Source organism: Macadamia integrifolia, chromosome 11 (assembly GCF_013358625.1).
Source record: "Macadamia integrifolia cultivar HAES 741 chromosome 11, SCU_Mint_v3, whole genome shotgun sequence".
In the NCBI taxonomy this organism is placed as follows: domain Eukaryota; kingdom Viridiplantae; phylum Streptophyta; class Magnoliopsida; order Proteales; family Proteaceae; genus Macadamia; species Macadamia integrifolia.
In genome coordinates, this window is record NC_056567.1 from 11,029,220 (window position 1) to 11,053,577 (window position 24,358).

The following is a 24,358-nucleotide window of genomic DNA, read 5'->3' on the forward strand; positions in this document are numbered from 1 at the left end:
TTTTTTTTTTTTTTTATCAACATTAGATTGGTATTGGTCTCAGTCTATCTAAGGATTAAAAAAAAAAAAATGCGTGGCACCCGATTGGAACATATGATACCGATATAGATATAGATCGGCTACAAAATTATTCTTTTTTGATTTTAAAATATCCTAGATGATTAGATGAGACAAAACTTATTAGTGGTTTGGCTCAAACCAACCAATCAATTTGAAAATAAAAAAATGTGTAACAGATTACAAATAAAAAAGAAGGGTCATCTAGGCATTTAAAAAGAGCAGGGGAGAAAGAGATGTAAAAATAAAAAAACAGGGGAGTTTCAGTAAAAAAAAGTAAAAGGTAGGGGAGCTTTAGTAAATATATGTCAAGTGTAGGGGAGTGATAGTAAATTTCCCGAGAAAGAATTCCACATGTACCTAGTGAAGTCACACTTGAAGAAAATGAGATTGGTGAATCTTTACGTAAGTGAACTCCCAAGTCATTTACGCTAATATGTTGACACTTGTTAAATCCTTAACCGAATGGTAACTACCCATTATCCTATTTTCAAATATTCTGAAGATTTATAAATTAAGAAGAAAAAAAATGATCCCAATAAAAACGGAAGGTAATTGCTTTGATTCCGTTTTGTAATTTTTTCTTGTTATAACAAGTCATAAGAGATTATTTTATTTTCTCTCTCATCTTCTTCTTTTTCTTGTATGCTCTTTCATTTAGTTGCTACGGTGCAAGAGTTGAAAAGAACATCATCTTGTATAGGAGGAATTAGAAAAACAAGAAAACAAGTGTCAACATATTAGAGTAAATAAATTGGAAGTCCCAGTTCACTTACGTGAACATTCACCAAACTCAAGAAAATACGAGTCATTGACTCCTCTTTGCAACAAAAATCGCACCTTGACGGCAAAAATATTCCTTTCGCATGCATCTTTTCATCAGTTGCCTTACCATGAAATAATTTTCACCCAAAAGTTGCTTGACAAGGCTGAAGATGATTACCCCAAACTAACTCAGATCACCCACTTTCAGCTTCACCTCTCTCGAAGCTTCCCAGGCTGTTTTAACAAAGAAGAGACCAGAAGAAGAAAAACTCCAATAACAAGCTAGCATCCTCCACATGAAATGAAGGAATTTCAATAGCTGATACTGAAGAGAAAATCTCATTCATAAAATTTGATTCAACTTCACGGAAAGTCCATTGAGAACCCGAAATGAATTCAAATACTCAAAGCTCGTTGTCACGAAAAACAGAATCATCCAGAATAGACCTTTCTTCCACCGTGAAGTCTCTCAACCATCTATCCGACCAGAAAAGAATGCTTTCACCATTACCAACCACCCATCTTCCTTTGAAAGAGACAAAATCCCATATTTTCTTAATACCAGTCCAAGTGGTTGAAGAGCGATAACCCAATTTAAGCGATCCATCTCCATTGACAAACTGGGCTCGAAAAATCTACTTATGGTTGACTTTTCATGCTTTATCTGCCAAACAAGTTTACTAACGCAAGCTTTATTAACATCCTTCATCCTTCGAATACTAAGGCCACCTGCTTCCTTTGGGCAACAAATGTCCACCCATTTTACTGTAATTTTTTAAATAAATCAACGTCACCTGTCTTGATGAAGTTTCTAATCCATTCTTCAACCATTCTGATTACAGATTCAGGCCATAGTAAATAATTGTAGATCAGAATACCTGACACCACCAATTTTACTAATTCCACGCGACCAGCTATAGATAAAAGTTTCCCCTTGATGAAATTTCTAATCCATTCCTCAACCATTCTGATTACAGATTCAGGCCACCAATAAATACTTGTAGATAAGGGTGTCAAAACCTATTCCAAACCGATAAAATTGATCAAAACTGACAATAAAATCCAAACCGAACCAATCTGATCATTTTTTGATTGGTTTTGGACTGAGGCATGTTGGGACCGGTTGAAAACCAATCCAAACCAAACCAACTAATAACCAAACCGAAACCAAACCGAATAAAACCGATAAAAAGATTAATGATTATGAGATTATAAATTGGTGGATTGACCATCCATTTTTTACAATATGAGTGAGAACATTTTTTATTGTAAGGGGAATTGTTATAAATCATTGAATATTAGGTTATGAATAGAGAAATTGATTTGTAAAATGTAATAATGTTTCCATTGATTTCTTTGTTCACTATAGAAAACTAGTTGTATAGTTAATGACTGATTGGATAATAGGGTTCATTTTGTGATTTCAATATTAGTTATCTTCTTAGTAATTTGTTATCTATTGGTTTGAATATTGGTTATCTTTCCCTTACAATAATAAACCATGATTTAATTATAAATTTAAAGTGTTTTTTTGTCAAATCTTATCACTATAAATTATGAATATAAGATTCATTATGGTTCAAGCCCAATAATAAACCGATCTAAACCCGTATTAACCCGATATTGAAAAACTGAAATAAACCGAAACCAAAACCGACCAAAAATCGAAATTCCTTAATGAATTGGTTTTGGACTCCCTCATTCCTAGACCGAAACCGATTCAACCCAACCGAAACCAAACCGAACCATCCAATTGACGCCCCTACTTGTAGATCAAAATCCCCGACACCACCAATTTTACTAATTCCACGCGACCAGCCATAGATAAAAGTTTCCTCTTGCACCCTGATAACATACTTTTGATTTTTTCTATTAAAGGAAGCATGAGATCCAGTTTCACCTAACCCTTCAGAATTTCCCCACCCAAATATCGGGTAGGAAAGTCACACACTGGGTTAGAGATAAATTTTCTTCTATGGGGAGCCACCTTCCCAATAAAGAGCTTTTTTTTTTTCAAAACTCCCCCCCCCCCAAAAGTCCTAATACTCAGAAAGAAATGATTTAAAATTTCTCACATACCTATGAGGCATTCACAAAAATAAATATGTCATCTACGAATAGAAGGTGGCTTAGTACACTAACACTTCTTGGGCCCGGTAGCGATTGGATTTTCTTCTCCTCCATTGGGCACTTCAATCCTCTGCAAAGAACTTCTTCAGCTAGGATGAAAAGAAGAGGGCATCCTCAACGGAAACCCCTTTCCACACCAAAATATCCAATTGACCCCCTATTTAAGAGAGCATTTGAACATTTAAGATGGGTTATATAGAGGGATATAACAGAGTTAATACTGTCTCCTCTTTTACAAAATTTAAAATTAACACCGTTATCCAAAGTGGGAGCAGTTGTGATTTTTTAAAACAGTCACTCACTTGACGTTAGGTGTATTTTAGGGTTGGAATATGTAAAATTTTCCTTTATTATTTTTATTTTTTTAATTTACTAATGAAGCTATGTTGTTCAAAGATAAGGAGAGTCCAGCTCATCCAACACGCCTGAACCTTTCTTATACACCCACTTTAAATCACTAGAATTGTCACATGACAAATCAAATGGGTAGTGCAAGCATTCATAGGCATACATGTAATGCATGTCAATAACAAAGAAGGTATTTTGATCGAAGGAAAAAGAAGGTGTATACTAAATGACACACATGCAAAGACGCCTCCTCACAAGTATTATTGTATTAGATTTTTTTCGAGTGAGAAATATTGATTAAAAAAAACAAATGTCAAGTACCTTACTTGCTCATAGAACCCTCAACCTTGATTGAACACGGCTCTAAAATTAGATAGGTGAATAATCCATAACATGAACTTTCTATCATAGTTCAAGGAATTGGATTGCATCGGTCAAGATCCATTAGATTGGATCATAATTGACCTTGATCAATCCCAATTCTTGGCTGATATCATATTGATGGACCAGTACCGATGAATGGAAAAATAGTCCAAAAATGGTATTTTAATTGAAAGCATGGGTATTTCTATCTGATCTAAGTCGATCCATATCAGATCGATATCAACCTTCACCAATCTTGTTCCCGGTACCAAGTTCCCAAACCTTACTTTCTATCCAAAATTAAAAATAAATAATCACATGGCAATATTTAAAGTGGACATGTACGGCAGCGTTTGATAGCGTTTCTACTATTTTTGTGTCTAGAAATAGCAGAAACGGCTTTTCATGTTTTCAGAAACAAAAACGAATTTTTTGATGTTCGATAAACCTGTTTCTCAAAACGTTTTTTATAGACATAATGCCACTAAAAAAAAACCCAATAGAATCATCGGATGCCCAAAAGTGAGAAAGGGTTCGGTTGCCTCTTTTTAGGTTTAAATAGTTGAGAGATTTATCGGGCACAACAGCCTTTTTTCTCTCAAATTCGTTTTTAGAAACGACAAAACAAGTCTAACTTGTTTCGTCAAAGTCGTTTCTAGAAATGTAAATAGGCATAAATTTTGATTTATGTTTCTAGAAACGGGTGAAACAGAACAACTTTATCAAATGTTTTTTAGGTTGTTTCTCCGTTTCTAAGAACAAGAAAACATAGAAATGAAACGTCGTTAAACGGTGCCATAGTAAAAGCTCCTGACTCATTAAGTCTATAGATTTTTAGATTGTTGAACAATTTTATTTTTTCCTTTGTGAGTTTTGATTGATGGCCATGCTGACGGTGGGGTTCCTTTTCTCTATTGTTTCTTGTTTCTTTTTTATACACTTTTTTTCTTTTAATATATTTTTTCTAAGCTTGTAGGCAAAAAAAAAAAAAGTAGTGGAAACAAGTTAAATCGCTTTCTAATATCCCTTCTCTATCTCACTACTGCTAATTTTAAAAATGTAGGTGCTATGTCCTGTGAAATCCACTATCTTCTCATGTGATCCACAATATCTGGGGCTTGACTTGAAGAGACTTTGGTAGACTTCAATTTTGGTGCCCTTTAGAACAAAAGTGCAGAAAGCATCAGAAAGTGGAAATGGCAGATACAATTGTTTCCACTCTAGTGACCAATCTGTCCCAGCTTCTTGTTAACCAAGCGAATTTGCTTCTTGGGGTCGAGGGACAAATTCAATCTCTTCAAAATAAGCTACCGTACATGAAAAACTTCCTTAAGAACTCTGAGGGAAAACGCGATCAGCACAGCAATGTGATGCAGCTGGTGGATGACATTAGGAGAGTTGCTGGTGAAGCTGAGGATATCGTTGACACATATGTCGTCAACGTCGCCAAGCAGAGGAAAAGAAACAAAGTGGTGAAGTTCTTCCGGGGCTTCAACCAAGCAACAATGCTTCATGCTGTCGCGGATAAGATAACAAAACTCGAAACAACAATTAGAGAAATATATGAAAACAATGATAAGTACCAGATCCAACAGAAGAGCGTCGATGAAGATGAAGAGTTGCAGAGGTATGATTCGCTGCAGAAACAGAGGAAGGAAGTGGAAGAAGATGATGTGGTTGGTTTCGTGGAGGAGGCAGAGACATTGGTTAATCAGCTGGTCGAAGAAACAGAAGAGTTGGATGTGATCTCAATCTCCGGTATGGGGGGATTGGGTAAAACAACCCTCGCGAGGAAGGTCTACAAAGATCCTTTTGTTATAGATTGTTTCAGATGCCGTGCTTGGGTAAGTGTTTCACAAGATTGTAACATGAAAGAGTTGCTGCTGGCAATCCTCAACCAAGTCGCGCCGATGACCGTCAAGATGTCAGTGCAGCAGCTGAAGCAAGAGCTGACGAAGCAATTATCTGGTCACAAGTATTTAGTAGTGCTGGATGATGTATGGAAGAAGAAACATTGGGATGAGCTAAAGGAAGTTTTTCCAAATGATAAAAATGGAAGTCGAGTACTTGTTACAACTCGAATCATAGAAGTTGCTCGTCATGCAAGCAGAAAATACCCACTTTCTCTTCGATTTCTAAATGATAAAGAGAGTTGGGAACTCTTCACCAAGAAGGTTTTCCGAGGACAGACCTGCCCAGACAGTTTAAAAACTCTTGGTAAAAAAATTGTAGCCAAGTGTGGAGGATTGCCACTAGCAATAGTGGTGTTAGGTGGTCTTCTAGCATGTAGAGACAAGGATGAACACACCTGGAATGCTATGGTTGGAGGTGTTAATTGGCACGTAGAACAGGAAACCCTATGCTTGGAAATATTGGGCTTGAGTTACCACGACTTGCCTCCATACCTTCGACCTTGCTTTCTCTACTTGGGTCTTTTCCCTGAAGACTACAAGATATCCACAAGGCAGCTGTTCCAACTGTGGATCTCCGAAGGCTTTATAGAAAAAATAGATGAAAGCAGGCATAGAATGGAAGATGTTGCTGAGGACTACCTGCGTCAACTCATTGCGCGGAGCTTGATCCAAGTAGAGGAATGGAGATCAGATGGCGGTGTCAAAATATGTCGCTGTCATGATCTTATACGTGATCTCTGCCTTAAATTGTCCAGGAAAGAGAAATTTCTTGAATCTCACAGTAGTATTCCCTCATCCCAAACCCAAACCAAACCAAGAAGGCTGTCCATTCATTGTAGTCGCCGGGACTACATTTTGAATGCCGATCCCTCCGAAATTAACCATGTCCGCACCCTCCTCTGTTTTGATCAAGACAAGCATAAATTTTCTGAAGAACATTGGGAGAAACTTTTTAAACGCTTCAAGTTGCTTAGGGTGTTAGATTTGGGGGACGGGGAGGTATATAGGCTCCCAAAGGCTATTGAAAAGCTGATTCTTCTGAAGTACCTAAGGATAAAAACTGCTGATGTTGCTGGTGTCCCGTTGACCATCTGTGCCCTTGACAATCTGCAAACTCTCGACCTGAGAAGGTCTCGAATAAATGTCTTGCCAGAAGGAATTTGGAGTATGCAACAATTGAGGCATCTGTATTTAGATGGGCCCAGTAGACTACCGAAAAATGCAGGTACAAACTGTCTCTTCAATCTCCAAACTCTATGTTACATATCACAAAATCCTGCTGGGCGAGTTAAGATAGCAGAGAAAGCACCTAATTTGAGAAAGTTAGGGTTGTATGGCTACCAATGTTACTCCTCAGATGACCAAGAATCAACCTTTGACCTACGCTACCTTGAATCTCTGAAATTTTCAAATGAATGCACCTTTGAGGAAGCGATCAAACTGCCACAATCCATCACTAAGATTAGCATAAAGACTGCCTACCTGCAGTTTGAAACAATTGAAATGTTCCAAAATCTACTCAATCTTCAGATACTAAAATTAGACGGAGCATCTTTTGATGATGATGAGTTGGTCTTCAAAAAAGGCTGGTTTCCAAAGCTGCAATTATTGAAAATTGAAGATTCAAGCATAGTGAGTTGGAAACTAGGGGAAGGAGCAGTGCCGAAGCTTAAACGAGTGGTCATCAGTAAATGTCCTGGTCTAGATATGATTCCTAAGGGACTGTGGGACATAACTACCCTTCAAAAACTTGAATTGTTGTGGCTCCCTGTAAGGATTACGGAGACGATTGGCAATTTCAAGAAAAATAAGCTTGAGGTCTTGATCTATCCTGGTGCTTCTGCTTCTCAAGTTTGAATCTGGTGAGTTTCTATTTCAGTCCTGCCCATGTTAAACCATTGGTTCTGTTTTCTTCCGATATCTTTGCTGATTTGAATGTCACATTGAAGATTTTAAACACCTTTTTTATTCTATGAAAAATATCTTTAACAACTTGGTTTTAGATGCAGATACTTGTGATTTTGCGTTGAAAATAGATCCATTTCAAACTGCTATACGGCTATTCATTGCACAATTTCTATTTGCAAGAACTTTTGATTTCCATATCTTTTAGTGTGACTTGTTGCAATGCAAACCATAATTGAACTATGACAAATTTGTGCAGAACATATTAGAAAGAAGGGAATGATAGATAAGTATGCCCTTGAAGCCAATTTATGGAATTTTTCATTAATGAATTAATTTATTCTTGTTTTCGAATTTTAGTACTTAATATGCAAACCAAAGAAACAGTAAAATAAATGTAAATTACATAGGTTCTGAATAACAGATTATGCATGGGTAGCCAATTTAAGTTGATGTGACATGTAGTCAAGATCGAGTGCAGATTCTTATCAAATGCACAAATAGTAATACAATGATTTATAATATAGATCAAAGTGAAAAATAGAGCTTTTTCAGGAGCAGATACCTTGAAAATGATAACTTCATATTTATGTCATATCTGTATAAGATTGCTATGCAGATGCAAAAGAGGAATAAGGGAACTAAGAAGTCTGACACCCTCTCAGGTAATACCAGATAAGGCAGAATTCCAAATCTTCTTGGGGTCCCTTCAAAGTCCCTTCTGGCTCTTCTGAGCATTCAATGCCCCATCCTCCAAGCCTAAATGATCCCCTGGACCATCTGGAATGCTCGAGGTCTTATCTCCTCGGCAAAGCATGCTACCATTCGTTCCCTCCCCAAATTCTCTGATGCAGCCCTTTGCTGCCTTCTTGAGACCAGAGTTCTTTAGCCCAATGCCATCCGCATTGTCTCATCTAAAGTTCCCTCCTGGTCCTTTCTATCCAATTACTCCCACCACCCAATTGAGCGAATCTGGATCCTCTGAAACCCCCTCAAAATCAACCTCTCTGATCTCCTCCTCTGCTCTATGCATCCACTTCTCCATCTCCTCCCCTCCCGGCTCCCCCCTTGTTTCTTCACATTCATTTATGGCATTAATTGTGCCCTGGTAAGATTGCCTCTCTGGAATGAGCTCCGATCCATTGCCCCATCCATTGGATCCTTTCCTTGGGGTCTTGGAGGTGACTTTAATGTGGTCAAAGCTAGTCACGAAATGTTTGGTGGTGACCCTATAGACCTATCCTCAATTGAGTCCTTCAATGACTGTAGTCATAATATAGCATGATGACTTGAGGCGGTCTAGGGCCAAATTCACTTGGCAGAATGTAGAAGTGGGATTGCCAAGATTGCGTGCAAGTTAGATAGAGTCCTTGTAAACGAGGCTTGATCTCCGTGGTATTTCTGACCACTCTCCATCTCCCTTCTTATCCACCCCCCATCTCCTTTGGCCCGAAGCCCCCTTCAACATGTGATCTCTCCACCAGGACTTCATTCCTTTACTTCGGGATGCTTAGGCCATCACGGTCCAAGCTTTCTCCTCACCTGTCATCGTCCTCATCAGGAAGCTTAGAAATGTCAAGTTTGCTCTTAAAACTTGGAACTCTAATCCTCCTATCAAGCAAAGCTTGATCTCATCTAATCTAGCCTCCAACTTGACCTCCTCAATGCCTCCCTTGCTGAAGAAGTGAAAACTACCTCCTCTGAGCTCTCCTCCCCCTTGCCCAGGAGGAAAGCTTTCTTAGGTAACTATCCAAGATCAAATGGCTTGACCTAGGAGACTCCAAGTCTTCCTACTTCCATAGATCCATTAAAAGCAAGAACCAATTCCATCTCCAAGCTCATTGACCGAAATGGCTCCACCCCCCTGAATCCTGAAGACATTAAATTTGAGGCCGCATCTTTCTTCTCTAATCTTTTCCACCCTCCCGCTTCCCCATCTATCCCTCCCATTCCCCCCTAACCTTCTCAATAAACTTGTCTCTTCCCACCTCCTTCCCTCTTTCCAAGCCATCCTTCTGAGGATGAAATCCTTTACGCTATCCTCTCTTACAAAGCCAACAAAGCTCCTAGGCTAGACGGTTTTAGTATGGAATTCTTCTCTTCTTGTTGGCACATCATCAGATATGATCACATCATTGCCATTAGTCAGATCAAAGGGATAAACCACACATTCCTCTGCCTTCTCCAGAAGAAAGAGGGAGCGAAATCCATATTTGATTGCAATCTCATTTCTCTCTGCAACCTCCTGTGCAAATTCATAGCCAAAATTCTTGCCAAAATGATCCAATTGGCCATTGTTTCTATCGCCAATCCAAATCAATCTGCCTTTATAGCTGAGGGAAGCATTGCTAACAACATCATTCTATGCCATAAGATCATCAGAGAGATTTTAATATAAAATTCTACTACCCTCTGCTCCCCTCTACTTGGTCTTCTTAGGAAAATGCTCCAGCTCTGGAAGGGTAAGCTCCTCTCCCATGCTGGTCACTTAGTCCTCATCAGGTTAGTCCTCCAATCCATGTATCTCTACCGGTCGAGCATTGTCCCAATCCTAGCTGCCACCTCCAAATCCTTCAAGCATTTGCTCTATTCTTTTTTCTCGAAAGGTATGGACACTTTCAAATTCCTCCACCCTCTTCCTTGGGACAAAGTTTGTCGCCCAAAATCTGAAGGGTGTCTTGGCCTCAAAAGAATCAAGGGTGTTAATTCTATAGGCATCCTCAAGCTCATCTAGAAAATTTCCTTCAAGCATAACAGCATTTGGATTTCGTGAGTCCACTCTCGTCTCCTCAAAAGGGACTCCATGTGGATTGCTTCTCTTCTTTCCAATCCCTTTTGGATATGATGTAATATCTTGTCCACTAGATCTATTGTGCTTAGTGCGATCTCTCACTCCATAGGGGATGGAGCCTCAACCTCCCTATGGCTTGACCCCTGGCACCCCTCTAACATCCTCCTCCCCTTGATCTCCCCCAAGATTATTTATTCTTCCGGCTTGAGTAGATCAGCCAATGCTACATTTATCATCTCCCAGGGTGACCAGTCTCCCCCTCCCACCTCTCCCCCCTTGCTGACCTCTGGTCCTCTGTCCCCCCAATCCCCTGGCCACTGAGGAAGGCAGGACAAAAAAATCTAGTCTCCTACCCCTTTGGAATTGTTATTTTCTGCCTCTGTATGGGATTTTATTAGTTCAAAGGATCCCCTCATCCCCTGGCGTAGCATCATTTGGTTCAAAGGTCATATCCCAAGCTATGCTCTTGCCAACTGCCTTCCTACACAATCCTTACTTATCTATTGACACATCTAAGTCCCCCATTCCTGCTGTTTTTGTTGGAATGGCATTGAAGATGTTAATCATCTCTTCTTCTCCAACCCCTTCTCCTCCACTATCTGGAAGAGAGTCCTCGCCTCTTATTGGCCTTTCAGTAAAAGAATTCTCCCCTTGAGTAGAGAATGGATCTGGATCGACATGACCTATGGTGGATCCTCTATCTGTGATATTGTCCTTTTGCGCTACTATCAACCATATCTAGATGGAGCGCAATCTTCGTAGATGGACTTCTAATTCTCGCTCCTTTGATAAGATTTGGAAAGCCATCTACTTCGATGTCAACTCCAAACCATTGTTAGAAAAAACAAGAATGACAAAAAAACAGAGACATATGGTACGGGTTTTAAACAGATAACGATGAACGGTACAGTCAAAAAAAGGTAAAAAAAAAGAAAATGGCAAACGGACGGAAATGAATGGTACGAGTATTAAACATGTAGTTTTCAAAAAAACGAAACCAAAAAAAATGCAGTATACTCATGTAATTTGAGAGATTATTACCTATATACCTGCATCTAATGTTCTAAACTACAACAAAATCAAACATTCATACATATATTATTATAATATGTTCACAACCACTGGAATAAATTCTACTTTGTAGTTTTAAATGTAATTTTAATCAAGTGTTATGATTTGGAGAAATATCAACCCCTGATTCTGTACTCTGTAACAAGTTTGGTTGTCTTTTTCCTCCATCTTCCAATGTTAATATAGTGTCTAATGGTAATAACTGCAAAAGCAATATCATAGATATTTAATAAAAATCAATTGTCACGTGACATAGTGAATCAGAGAAAGAAAGAATGTGAAAAAATTAATGAGAGAGAGGAGTGAGAAGAAAGGAGTCTTCTGTCTTCCTTGAGCTCGTACCTAAAAAAACAAAGGAGCTTGGATTCTTAGAGTGGCTACTTGCCACCATGGGTTGTAATCGTTGCTGCCGAGTTTGCCAACGAAATTTATGGCGGTTCCTCGCTGGTGCCGACTGCCGACGAAATTTGCAGCGCTTCCTCGTTGGTGTTGAGTCTGCAGATGAAATGTGGCGACTGTGGTTTGATTCCACACTAGTGTCTGTGCTTACCTTTTCTTTTCTATATTAGAGATAATATCTCCATAACTCTAGTTCCTTTAAAATCTGCAATTTCTTGGGAGCCCTTTCAATCTCTAGTCTTTGCAATTAGCCCCTGTTTGCTTGCAAGCTTTGTCGGCAGCGAAATCAGCAGCAGTAGTGAAGTTTCAGGGAAACTTTGAGGAAGATTGTAAGTTGTCAGGCTCCATGGCTATAGAGAGAGAAAGACAAAGAGAGAGAGAGAGAGAGATTATAGGGGAGACGTCCAAATTCCAAAACCCTATCAAATGTTTTTTTTTTTTTTAATGAATATAAAAAATTATAATTCTACCCTTAAAATACGGGTGTGTGTTTAAAACGTCCGTTTAAAACGTGTTTTCAATAGATTGTCTAGCCATACTCTTTTTTCCCGCATTGTATAATAGCATACGTAAAAACGCATTTTAAATGTATAAAAATGACAACCGCATTTTAAACGTGTTTTAACTAATAGTGCTCCAAACTTGGTTACATCTGCCATTGTATGGTTCGAGACACCCCAAGGAACAGGTACACTATTGTGCCCCGGGGTCTTCCTATCTCTATTATCTCCCCCCTGGTGTATCACTGTGTTGATTTTTAGTCGTTGGGGCCATCCCCTATTGGATCTTTTGTGGGCTTCAGTCCTCTCTCCCCCCCTACTCACCTTATATATTCTTTTCTCCTTGGTAATGAATTTATTTTTAAAAAAATAAATAAATACAAGAGAAATACTATAAATAGAAGATCTCTGATACAACCTGAATTGCTTTTTTCGAAGAAATCTCCATTTTTTCCTGAACTTTGGAGATTTGAAGGAGAACTTCTTTTTCGGTTTCCATTTCTGATGCTGAGAGAAAGGTGGAAACTTTCTGTGATGAGAGGACTTCTTGGTGGAACAATCACAAGACCTGTCACCTTTGCACTTGATCTTGAGATAAGAAGTATCACAGGCAGAAGAGACCTTATCAGATCTATCTTGCAAATCTTTCCAGACTTTTTTGATGTTGCAGAGTTTATCAAGGGCAGTAAGAGCATAGCTGTAGAGAGAACCAATAGTACATGAAGCTAATGGAATGTTCTGGTTCCTCAAAAACTGCTGTGTGTCTGCGCCAAGGGGTTCTGGAAGAGAATTCAAGAAAACCTGTTTGAGATTTCGTCATCAATACCACCAATCTTATGGAAACGATCAGTCATTCTTGAAAAATGTTTATCAAGATCTGATCTGTTTAGGGAACAACACTTCATCTGAAGGTATTCGTCACAGGCCTTGGATAAATCATTAGAAACTGGGCCGAGAAACTCTTGATAGAGTGGTAATAAATTGGCTCTTTGTGAGTTGGACAAGTTGAAGTTGTTTGTAAGGGCCAAGAGCTAAATACCATTGCAACGAATTTGGAGAAGACTGTGACAATGGAGGCTCCTTCATGAAGTAATTTTGCATTGATCCATGCATGAAAATCTACAATTCTGGATGCCCATTTAGAGACAGAGATGTCATCCAAGGTGAAAAACTGTTCCGGGTTCCTGGTTTTGATACGGGGTATAAGGTGTGGGTGGAATAGGATTTGGTCTAGGTGGATCCTCAGGATTATGGATTTCAGGGTCATCATCCATTTCTGAGACATAGGGAGCAGTAGGACATGGACCATCATTCATAAATGACAGAAGGGGATCAGTAATGGTAAGGTTTGTAAGGTACTCAGATAAATCATTCTCTGAGGGGGTAATGATGGCATGAATGGTTTTAGCAGGTTGAGCAGTTACAGGGGTGGAAGGGGGAGGTGCAGTCTGAGGAATAGGTGGTGGTACTGGCACCAGAGCTGGCGGTGCTAGGTAAGAGACGGGCATAGGATAAGGGGTAAAAGGAGGAGGTGCTGGCAGGGCATCTACAAATTCTTCTTCATAATCATCACTAAGATCCATTAAAGTGGTAGTGGTTGTCCATGCTGGAGGAAGTCTACCACGGACACGACCTCTAGGTGCCATTGTTCTTTTAGGAAGAAAACATTGTTGTCGCTGGAGTTCTTTGAGTTCATCAATAGGAAAATTCCTTGGGGAAGAGACAACTGGTGGAGCAGGAGAGGCATATATGGTAAAGGGATCTTGTGGGATGAAGCTTGAAACTGTAACTGGAAGTGGTTGCTGCGTGCTTGTTGCAGAAGAAGGAGGTTGTGGGCGCTGTAAGCTCTGAAGTTGAGCTTCAAGATACCGGAGATGCTTTTCCTTCTGGCCAATAAGGGCAAAAGTAGCAGTGGTATCTACGACACTAGATGCAATTCCAGCGAGTTCTGTATGTACTTGATCAATTTCTCATCGTAGAGAGTGTAAAAGATGATCATGGTGAGTCAAAGTGCCATGGGTTCGCTATGTTTGGGCCAGAATTCTTTCAAGGTACTGGTTTTGAACAGTTGTATTTTCTACTTGCCAATTCAAAGTTGCTTCTGTTGGAGAAATTTCTGAGGATTGTCCTGTAGCATGTATTAAAGGTTTTATTTTCCAGACATGGTGAACACCATGAATATCCAGGCCGGAGTCACTTGGTCCTGGGAAATTCTTGAGGGGAGAAGAAGAAGAAGAACCTGGAGTATACATACAACAGGGAGGAATAGACGGAGGAGGAAAATTTAGTTTTGGTGGAGGTTTGCAAGTAGAGGGAGAAGGTTGAGATGTAACCTTTTTTCCATACTTGACAAAGAAAGGGTATCTGGATTCATCACTGAGGGGACCAACAGAGGAATCTCCTAATTCATATCATTCTCATAAAATCTGTTGGGAAGACTTTTGTCGTGGAGAACGGGAAGTCAAAGGAGTTTCATCCTCGGAATCTTGTAGACAAGAATCACAGTCATATAAGTAAAAATATTTATGACTGGTAACAGGATCTTGGAAGAAATAGATAGGGCCACCTTGAGAATCAAAAGATTTGACAAGAATTTTTTCTTGGATCATACCAAAAGAGGTTGGAAAAGTAGAAGAAATGGTTTGAGGTTTTGGAGGAGGAAATCGGATTTCTACTTCACCATTGGAGTGCCTGATGTATTCTGGATCTGTGGACTGGACAGGTTCTGAAGGAGGTTGTTGTAGAGAACCAGAGATGTGATGTTCTTAGGCTGTAAACCAAGAAGAGGGAAGGAGACGAAGGAGGTCATCTAGTGAAATCTGTCGTGGGACATAGGTACAGCAAGGGACTTGGTTAGAGTCCATTGTTATGAACAAAGCATCTTCCGAATGGCTAGTAAGGAGATCAAAAGCATGATTTTATAGTCGATAGGCCATCTGGTAGTGTAAAGTAGCAGCCTAAGCAATAACAATCTAAGAAGCACCAGTTATGTGGAACTGAAATTTAAGGGCACTAGGGAGAAGAGAATCTGACAGTGGGATGTCAAAATTAGGATACAAAGTTAAAAACACTGTTCTTGCATTTAGGGTCGTCTAAACAGTAGCAATTACGGCATGTTGATACCGTAAAAATCTACTGTCTAGAAGGGCTACTCGAGAAATCACTGGGAGTCCTTTTTTGCCATGAAAGGAGAGAGCAAATTTGATGGCTTCAAGATGGAGGTGGGTATAACCTTGTTAGATCCACTGGGGGATTAACTTCGAAGGTATATCAAGGGTGAATAGTTGTTCCTTTTCAGTAGCAGGGACCTGGAATTGATCAAAGGGAGAAGCCTGAACCAATTCTTTCAGAGGTGGAGTTTTTTTAGGTTTAATAAGAGCTATCCATTTTGAAGGAGTAGGAGTTTTTGGGAAGACAGTGTATGGATTTAAAAGTGGTGTATGGGTAACAGGAATAACCTGATCATCAAAGACATAAGAAAGTTCATAAAGATAATCTAAGGAAGAGGAAGAGGAGGAGGAGGAATGAGATGACAAGAACGTCGTGGAGAAGAAAAAAGGGAAGAAGAAGGTGAAGCCATAGGAATGCAGTAAAGATAATGGGCTTACTCCAGATCTGAACCATCACCACTCATCGGAGAAATTGAAGTAGGTAAGGACACAGCTAGTCGAGGCCGATCAAGAACCCCCTGATCACAGCACCGAACTGCAGAGCAATCCGAGCCAAAAGGACATAAAACGACATTCTTAGCCTGAAAGCCCACCACGCACAAGGGTCTTTTTCTGCCAGAAGGGACCATAAGCAGGGATTACTTGCAAAAGGTTGTGGCCTAGACTGTATCCTTAGCTAGAACAGGTTCAACCCAAACGAGAGGGACAGCCAGAGGAGGAGATTAGTTGGAGAAGGAGAAGAGAACTTGGAGCATTTCTGACTCTGATACCATTTTTACTCTGAGCCCAGATATTCAAAGACTTTTTTACTCTCATTTGAGCACATAAAGCTTTATTTATAGAATCTTACAATAGTGAATAGTGGATCCAATAATATTACATAGACCCCACACTTACTCATACTAAACACGTATAAGGCTTTTACAAAGCACGAGAAGATAAGATACATAATTAACAAACACAAACTAAGATAATAAGTGGGACCGACCACTAGCAGCTAGCAACAATATAATTATACATTGGAATTATCAGAGCTGTCGGAGCTACTGGTTGGGTATGAGCAACCAATCATTGTAAGCGTCAAGCAGCTGTTCAATACATGGATCAATGAGTCTGCCTGTTTGATGGAGTTCCCATGCAATATCCATTCGAAGAAGGAGAGGGGTAGGAACTTGACTTGGAGAGACATCATTTGCAGAATACATAGTGTGTAAAAAGGATCTCCATTTATTCCTATTTTGAGCTCGGGTGGTAAAGAGATCATAAGACCTGATGTTTAACACATGAAAATCAGGAGTGTAATGAACTTAATGGCAGGGTTATTGATTTTCAAAGGTTTGGTGAACGAGAGGAGGTCTGTGGAAAAGGATGGTGATATGGTGTTGGTTTGGGTTTTCTTCCATGGTTTCTGAGAGATGGGGTGAGAAGAGATTAAACCAGTGATTTATGGGAGCAAAAAGTTGTAGGAAGGTCAGGATTATGAGATTGGGTCGTGGAACACCTCGGTAGGGAAACATCCAACAGGAAGTAAACCAGTGGATGGTGCTAAGAGGAAGGCTTAGGGCAATGGTGTAGGCTGAATAGAGGTGCCAAAAGATGCATTTGTAGATAAGAGAAAGGTCTTGAAGTTCATATGGGGTAGTAAAGGAGAAAAGGGTAAGGAATGGGTAGTCAGGGTCAAAAGAGCTTCCTAGTAAGACTATTCCTTCATGGCGAAGAGCAACTTTGAGAAGTTGGATGGCCGTAGTCTTATTGCAGAAAATAACTTTTCTCTGGGTTAGGTCTTGTAGGACTTTTGGTGCGAAGTTCAGGGGGAGACAACAGTAGAGGTTATGACCAGGTGGTGGAGGTTGAGGTTGAGAGGTAGAGGCTCCAGGGCTTATGGGGAAAAGTAGAGGTATGATAGCAAAGGTTGAGGTAGGTTAGGAGAGGAAATCTGCCAAAACATTTTCTTTTCCTTTGATGTGTTTAACATCGAATGACCATTGGGAGAACCATTGAGCCCATCAAAGAAGTTGTGCATGGGGAAGGATCTTCTGCAGAAATTTATGCATATGGGGAAAACTTAACATGTCGAGTTTGACGAGGAACTTGTGACCAAAAGATGGAATTGAAATTTTTCTATGCCACGCTTGACTGCTAGGATCTCTTTAAAGGTGGAATGGTAATGAGCTTCAGAAGGCTTGAAAGAACCACTCTTGTAACCACAAACTGTCCTTTTGGTCGTTGGAGTCTATTCTTCAAGAAGAATGGCACCCCAGTGAGTGTCACTTGCATCTGTCTGTAAAACTCTTTTTCCAGTAGAAGGGATATAGAGAGTGGGGAGGTTCTCAGAGAGTTTCTTCAGAGCTTGAATTGCTATAGTGTGTTCAGAAGACTAAGGAGGAGCTTTTTTGCTCAAAAGCTGGTGAAGCAGAGAGGTATGCTTGATCTGCTGAGGAAGGAACTTTGTCATGTAATTGACTATCCCAAGAAATTGTTGAACCTGATTTTTTGTCAGATGGCCATCTAAAAATAGCTACAACGAAGTTGCAATATGAGGCTGAAGGTTATATTTTCCTTTTGAGATGGTAACTCCAAGAAAATCAATGGTAGAGACACCAATTTGCATTTTCTTAGGAGAGAGAATAAAACCATATTCTTGAACAATCTGATGAAATTGTTGAAGAAGTTGAAGATGATCTGTCTCGTCTTTAGAGAAGAGGAGAATATCATCAATATATATAAGAGCATGGTCTTGGATGGGAGCAAAGATTTTCATCATGGCTCTTTGGAAGATTGATGGGGCTGTCTTTAAACCAAAAGGCATCACTGTCCATTGCAAATGGTATCCTGGAACACAGAAGGCTGTCTTTGGTCTGTCTTCTGGGACTATCCCAAGCTACCAAAAACCTGCTTTGAGATCAAACTTGGAGAAGATATTGGCATGGGCCAACTGAAGGAGTAAAGCCGGGCGAGTTGGAAGTGGGAACTTATCATCAGCCAGAAAGAAATTTAAAGGCCGATAATTAATTACCATTCTTAATTTTCCATGAATTATTCTGCCCGTTTGTTGACATAAAATGCTTGGCATGCCCATGGAGAGAGGGTAGATTCTAAAAGACCTTGAACCTGTAATACCTTGAACCTGTAATTGGTGGATCCCTTGAACTGCCAAAGAAAGATGTTCTGGATTCATGCCTGGATGGTTGGCTTTTGTTGGTTGACATCCTCATTCTTCTTGAAAGGGAGTGTAATGAAGAAGGCAGAGTTCTGTCATAAAGGATGTGAACATTTTGTAAGAAAATCTGTATGAGATTCCGCACATGATGTTGAAAGGATGTGTGCTTTGATTTCTTCAAACAAAGATGGACCTGCAAAAAAAAGGTTAGAAATAGGAGACCAGGGAAGAAGTTGTTGTTTATATACAAGACCATAGGGAGTCCAACGGAGAGGGAGATGACTGAGAACATCAAAACCTATGATGAGGTCTTTTCCTGGAAAATGGGTTCCTAAAACAGTATGGGTGAAAGGCAGGGTAGGAAGAAGCTGAATTTTAATGGGATGTTTAGACACTAGGTTGATATGGAAAATTTCACCATTGGCTACAAGAAATGGTAAAGGGGGTTCCTAGGTCTTCCAAAGGAATTTGGGAAGGACTTTTGGATTCATAATGGTGGTAGCAGCTCCTGTGTCTAGGAAAGCTATGATTTTAATGGATTTTGCATAAGGTTCAGGGATTAGTTGAACCGAGACATGAGGGAGAGAAACTGCTTGACATGGAAGAGGAGAAGGTTGTAGGCAGGTCTGAGAAGGGAAGATAAAAGGAATGACTTGGTAGAGGGGATTAGATTCCTCGGACTTGGAGAGAGAAGACTCTAGGCCTGAGTCTGTGACTGGGAAATCAATGGCAAAAGGGAAAAATCTGTGGGTGATTCATCAAGGGAATACAAAGATTCCAGGTCTGCATCTTGAAGATCTTCATGATGAAGAGAAGATAAAATATGCATGACCTTGTATTTCTTGCGAGACAGGGGACAATTTTTTGCAAAATGTCCGTCTTTTCCACAAATATAGCAAGAAGTAGACTTGTTCTTTCCTCTGAATTGTTCTTATGTGTTTCCCTCTCTTTATTATATAGCACTTACATTTAATTTTGGAGGCAATAAAGCTTAGAAAAACATGGAGAAAATAGAGGATATTGCATATGAGATACCTCAAAGAGTTAACCAAACTTCTCTTTACTTCTATTTATAATCCAAATACCATAGATGAGTCAGTGTGGGTATGGAAAAAGTTTACTATGAACTTCATTTTCTCCTCATACTTTCTAGTAGGGGATTCCAAACAGACTCAAGTGAAATAAATACAGAAGAAATACTATAAATAGAAGATCTCTGATACAACTAGAAACCCTACTAGTTTTCTTATGTGCTTCCCTCTCTTTATTGTGTAGCACTTACATTTAATTTTGGAGGCAATAAAGCTTAGAAAAAACATGGAGAAAATGGAGGATATTGCATATGAGAGATCTCAAAGAGTTAACCAAACTTCTTTTTACTTCTATTTATAATCCAAATGCCATAGATGAGTCAGTGTGGGTATGGAAAAAGTTTACTATGAACTCCATTTTCTCCTCATACTTTCTAGTAGGGGATTCCAAACAGACTCAAGTGAAATGATACAAACTCCCTATTAGGTCAATAGTAGTGCTGTTACCTAGGGTGTGTTCTAGTACAATGGGGCAGTCCTACAAATAATTAAATTTAACAAAACCAGCATCATAATCAGGTTGAAATTCTAATCATGTCATATAAAAATATTTATATGGGATCCATCCATATCTTGGCACCTTAGATCCTCTATTATTTGAATTTGTAAACCCATATATTGGGGTGGCCAATCCTGATGCTCCAACCCTACGGCAAGAACAACCAACTCAGTTATTTTGTTGGGCCACCTGTAGCATGTTATGTGTCCATTGTATAAAACTAGTCAGATATGGACAAGAAACTCCTTTGTTCCGGCCCCAAATCCAAATTTCAAGGAGTTGATCCGGGTCCAATCTGACCATGACCTGGTGAACCACCCAGGTCCATATCAATCCAACTTCAGATAGGGCTTGAATATGGATTCAATCTAGCATCAGACAGAACAATATGAAATTTTCATGCATGCTTACATTTAGACGGAGCCAATACTATTTAGAGAATAGAAAAAATATTATTCTATTATCTAATGCCTACCTCCACAATGTTCAACATCAACCCAAATTCTTAACCTAAATATGTACAATCCATATTATAGATCGGGTCTAAATTTGGGATTCATAATTGAATATGGTTTGTTTGTATGTGAGCCTCATTCAACTTGAGTAGATTTTAATGAATATTAAAATCTCTACAAATTTCTAAAATTACTAAATACTTACATGTAGTTTGAAAACAATACTTTTTCCCCCATAAAATGTTCTTTTTTTTTATTTATTTATTTATTTATTTATTTCAAGATTTGAAGGGCAAACGGAGAAAGAGACCTTTTTGCCGATGATCTCATGATTTTCTCTGAGGCTGACACCCTATCTATTGAGTCCATCATGTCCTCCATTCACCTCTTTGAAGAGTTTCCTGGCCTTTGCGTCAACCTTCTTAAATCCAAGGTTCACGGTATCAAGTTTCGACCAGGTTTCAACCTCTAGGGAGACCAAAATTTCGGTGGAAACCTGGGAAATTTCGAGGATACCGGGGAATTTTTCCCAGTTATGGTGGAAACTTAGGTTTCGACCCCGAAACAGTGTTTTTTTTTTTGTCTGATTTTTTGTGAACAACCTATTTTAAACATTTCTAACACATTCACATCATTAGTTTCATTAGAAAAACATATAAAGTCTTACTTGTATGGTGAACCAAAGGTTCGATAATCATTATGCTGACTTGTTGGCTTAAATTCTGAAACTTTACTGCATAATGACTATATATAGTCTACATTCTACATCAAAACATAAGACATAATCCAAATAATCCAAAATCAATAAAAAATATTACATCAACAATTATCTATCAACGCTGAATAGTAGTGATTCAATTACTCAACACTCAAAAGTGGTGACTCAATTCCAAGTAGAGTGTTTAGGCAGTTCCATCCAAGCAGTGACTCACTACCCTCAAGGCACGCATGTTATCTTTTCTAACATTATTTAGTAAGGTATATACACCTTATATCATAAAAAATCAACATTAAACTACATCAAGTCATTAAAATCAACATCTAGCCACATCAAATCATAAAAAATCAATATCAAGTCACATTGAGTTATAAATAATCAATATTTAGAGAAATGCTCTTGTTCTACAATAAGTTTGACTGGTCAAATAATTTTTATTTTTATATGAAAATTTTTTTTATTAGGTATAACATAAAATCAGCTTTCTAACAAATCTAAGATTACTTAAATCTGAGTTGTAATGACATAGTTATGCTCTAGTCAAACTTATTTAAAGTGCGCGAATGCTGTTAAATCGACTGAATAAAAAAAAATTTAGGGATATCAAAATAAAAGATTATTTTACTGGACTTTTGGTTTTTAGCAATGTTTTAACATTATAGGATTTATAAAATTTTCATAATTAAGAAAAATCCCAACAAGTTGAAAATCACCCCTATAGCCAAAATCCAGTTTTTGTTCTTAGACTGGGGGGTTGACTTTTTTTCCTTTAGGAATTTGAGTTTTAAATTATTTTTATTAGATTCAAATAGGGAGTATTTCCTTATTTATGAATAATATCTTAAGTAAATGAAACATTTACTTAAATGATATTAAGCATCAACAAGTGCCAAAAAATGAAAATCTCCACTATTTCCCCAAGTTTCACACACTTGGGAGAAAAAATGCACAAGAGAATGTCGAAGTTTCTTATGTTTTGAAACCTAGTCGAAACCTGTCAAAACAGGTGATTTTTTAAAGTCCCCTAAGGTTTCATTTTGACCTGGGTCGATACTTGCAAAACATGCAAAATTTCGCTCGAGTTCTCGAACCATGCTTGAATCCCATCTCTTCCTGTCTGGTGTCTCTGAAGACTCCAAAGCACATCTCCTTGCTCTTACTAGTTTCTCCCTCGGATCCCTCCCTGTCAAATATATGGGCCATCCCCTTATTTTTGCCAGATATATTGATCAAAACTATACTCCCATGTTGATTAGAAAAATGCTTCAGCTTCAAAAAGGCAAGCTTCTTTCCTCTGCTATCCAATTGGAGCTTATCAAATATGTGCTCCAATCTTGCAAAATCTATAGGTCCGATGTTTATGAATTGCGACAATCTACCTTTAAGAAAGTGGAATCCCTTATGTGTGCTCCTTCCCTTGGAAAGGTGGGGAGTCTTTAACATTCCTCCACCTAATCAGTTGGTCTTTTGTGTGTCTTCCTTAGCAGGATAGAGATTTAGGTTTGAGCCGAACTCAAGACATTAACTCTACGGGTATCCTTAAGCTTCTTTGTTAGATTGTCTCTAAACAAAATAGTATATGGGTCTCTTGGACTCACTCCATCATCCTTAGGAAAGACTCTCTCTGGATTATTGCCCAACCCCTCAATGCTTCATGGGTTTGGCACAAGATCCTCAAAATCCATTCGATTGCTCTCCAGGCCATTCTCACCTTGATTGATGATGGTACCTCTACCTTTCTTTGGTTTGATAACTAGTACCACTCTGGAGTCATTTTCTTAGTGGTGGGATCCAAAGCAATTTACTCTTCTGGTCTTCCCAAAGATGCCTCTATAGCGATCATCATCTCCAACGATCCTGAGACCCTATCCCATCCTCTCCCCCCCCCCCAACCTCTTCGACATCTGGTCTTCCCTTCCTTCCATCCCTCTGGCTATAGGGGGAAGAAGAGATAGAATAATCTGGTCTCCCGACCCTTCTGGTTCCTTTAGCTCCTTCTCATCTTAGAATTTGATGTTGTTACGCAACACTCTTGCCCTCTGATGAAGGATTGTCTGGTTTAAAGGTCATATCCCGCATCACAACTTTACTTCCTGGAGAGTTTATTTTATTACAAATAAGCCTTGAGTTGGATTATGTATGTGTTGGGCCTTTGTTCCCTTGGGTTTTCTTTGTAATGAGCCTAAAATATGGATAGAAAGTAGGAAAACGGGATTTAATTCATTAACCAAGTTAGAGCCCTGTTTTGAGTTTATTTCCTCTATTATTTCAGTTTTTTAGTTAGTTTAGGTTTCCTTATCAGTGAATGACTAGTTAGTTACCTACTCTATGTTAAAGTTCTAGTCTAGTCATATTTGGAATCCAACTCCTATTATGTAATGTCTAGTCCTACTTGGAGTCTAACTCCTAGTTAGGTTATGACTGCTAGTCTGCCCTCTTATATAGAGGAGCTAATGTACTCTAATTGAACAGATTTGAAGAATGATGAGTTGCGTTAATGTTTGAGAACCTTAGGGCTATGTGTGATTCCCGTTCCCCTTTTCTTTATGTGATTTCTCCCTCCCTAGTTGGATTTGTATAATATCTGATTGTGTGTTCTCTCCCTACAACTCTGAGACCCATCTTAGGGAATTCTTCCCTACCCCTAGGGCTTTCTCCATCAACCTCTCAACCCAATCCTTTCTCATTTACAAGCACATTCATGTCCCCCCAGCTTGTTGCCTTTTCTGTATTGGATTGAAGATTCCGACCATCTATTTTTTCAGTTGTCTCCTCCATTTAGAAAAAGAATCATCTCCAATTGCTGGCCCCGCAGTCAACACATCTTTCCCCTTCAGAGAGAGTGGTTATGATTGACATGACCTTTGCTGGAAGCTCCATCTGTCACACCCGCTAGAAAGCTTGTCTTTTATGCTACTATCAACCACATTTGAATGGAGCGCAATATTAAAAGATAGACTTCCAATTCCAAATCCTTTGATATGATTTGGACTGCCATATTTTTTTGTCAATTTGAAGCTTTC

General features: G+C 39.0%; 1 protein-coding gene and 1 long non-coding RNA gene across 2 annotated transcripts in view; both read left to right on the forward strand.

Annotated features, from left to right (window-relative positions):
* The window catches only part of LOC122093641, a 12,792-nt gene extending 7,932 nt beyond the window's left edge, over positions 1-4,860 (forward strand). Inside the window, exon 3 of the long non-coding RNA XR_006144520.1 lies at positions 4,727-4,860. This is a non-coding gene — a long non-coding RNA (uncharacterized LOC122093641). The remainder of the gene's footprint in view (positions 1-4,726) is intronic.
* LOC122092907 (disease resistance RPP8-like protein 3) lies at positions 4,860-7,433 on the forward strand. The gene has a single exon (XM_042663210.1). It carries the CDS (start codon positions 4,860-4,862, stop codon positions 7,431-7,433), a length of 2,574 nt encoding a protein of 857 aa, XP_042519144.1.
* The last annotated feature ends 16,925 nt before the right edge of the window (positions 7,434-24,358 follow it).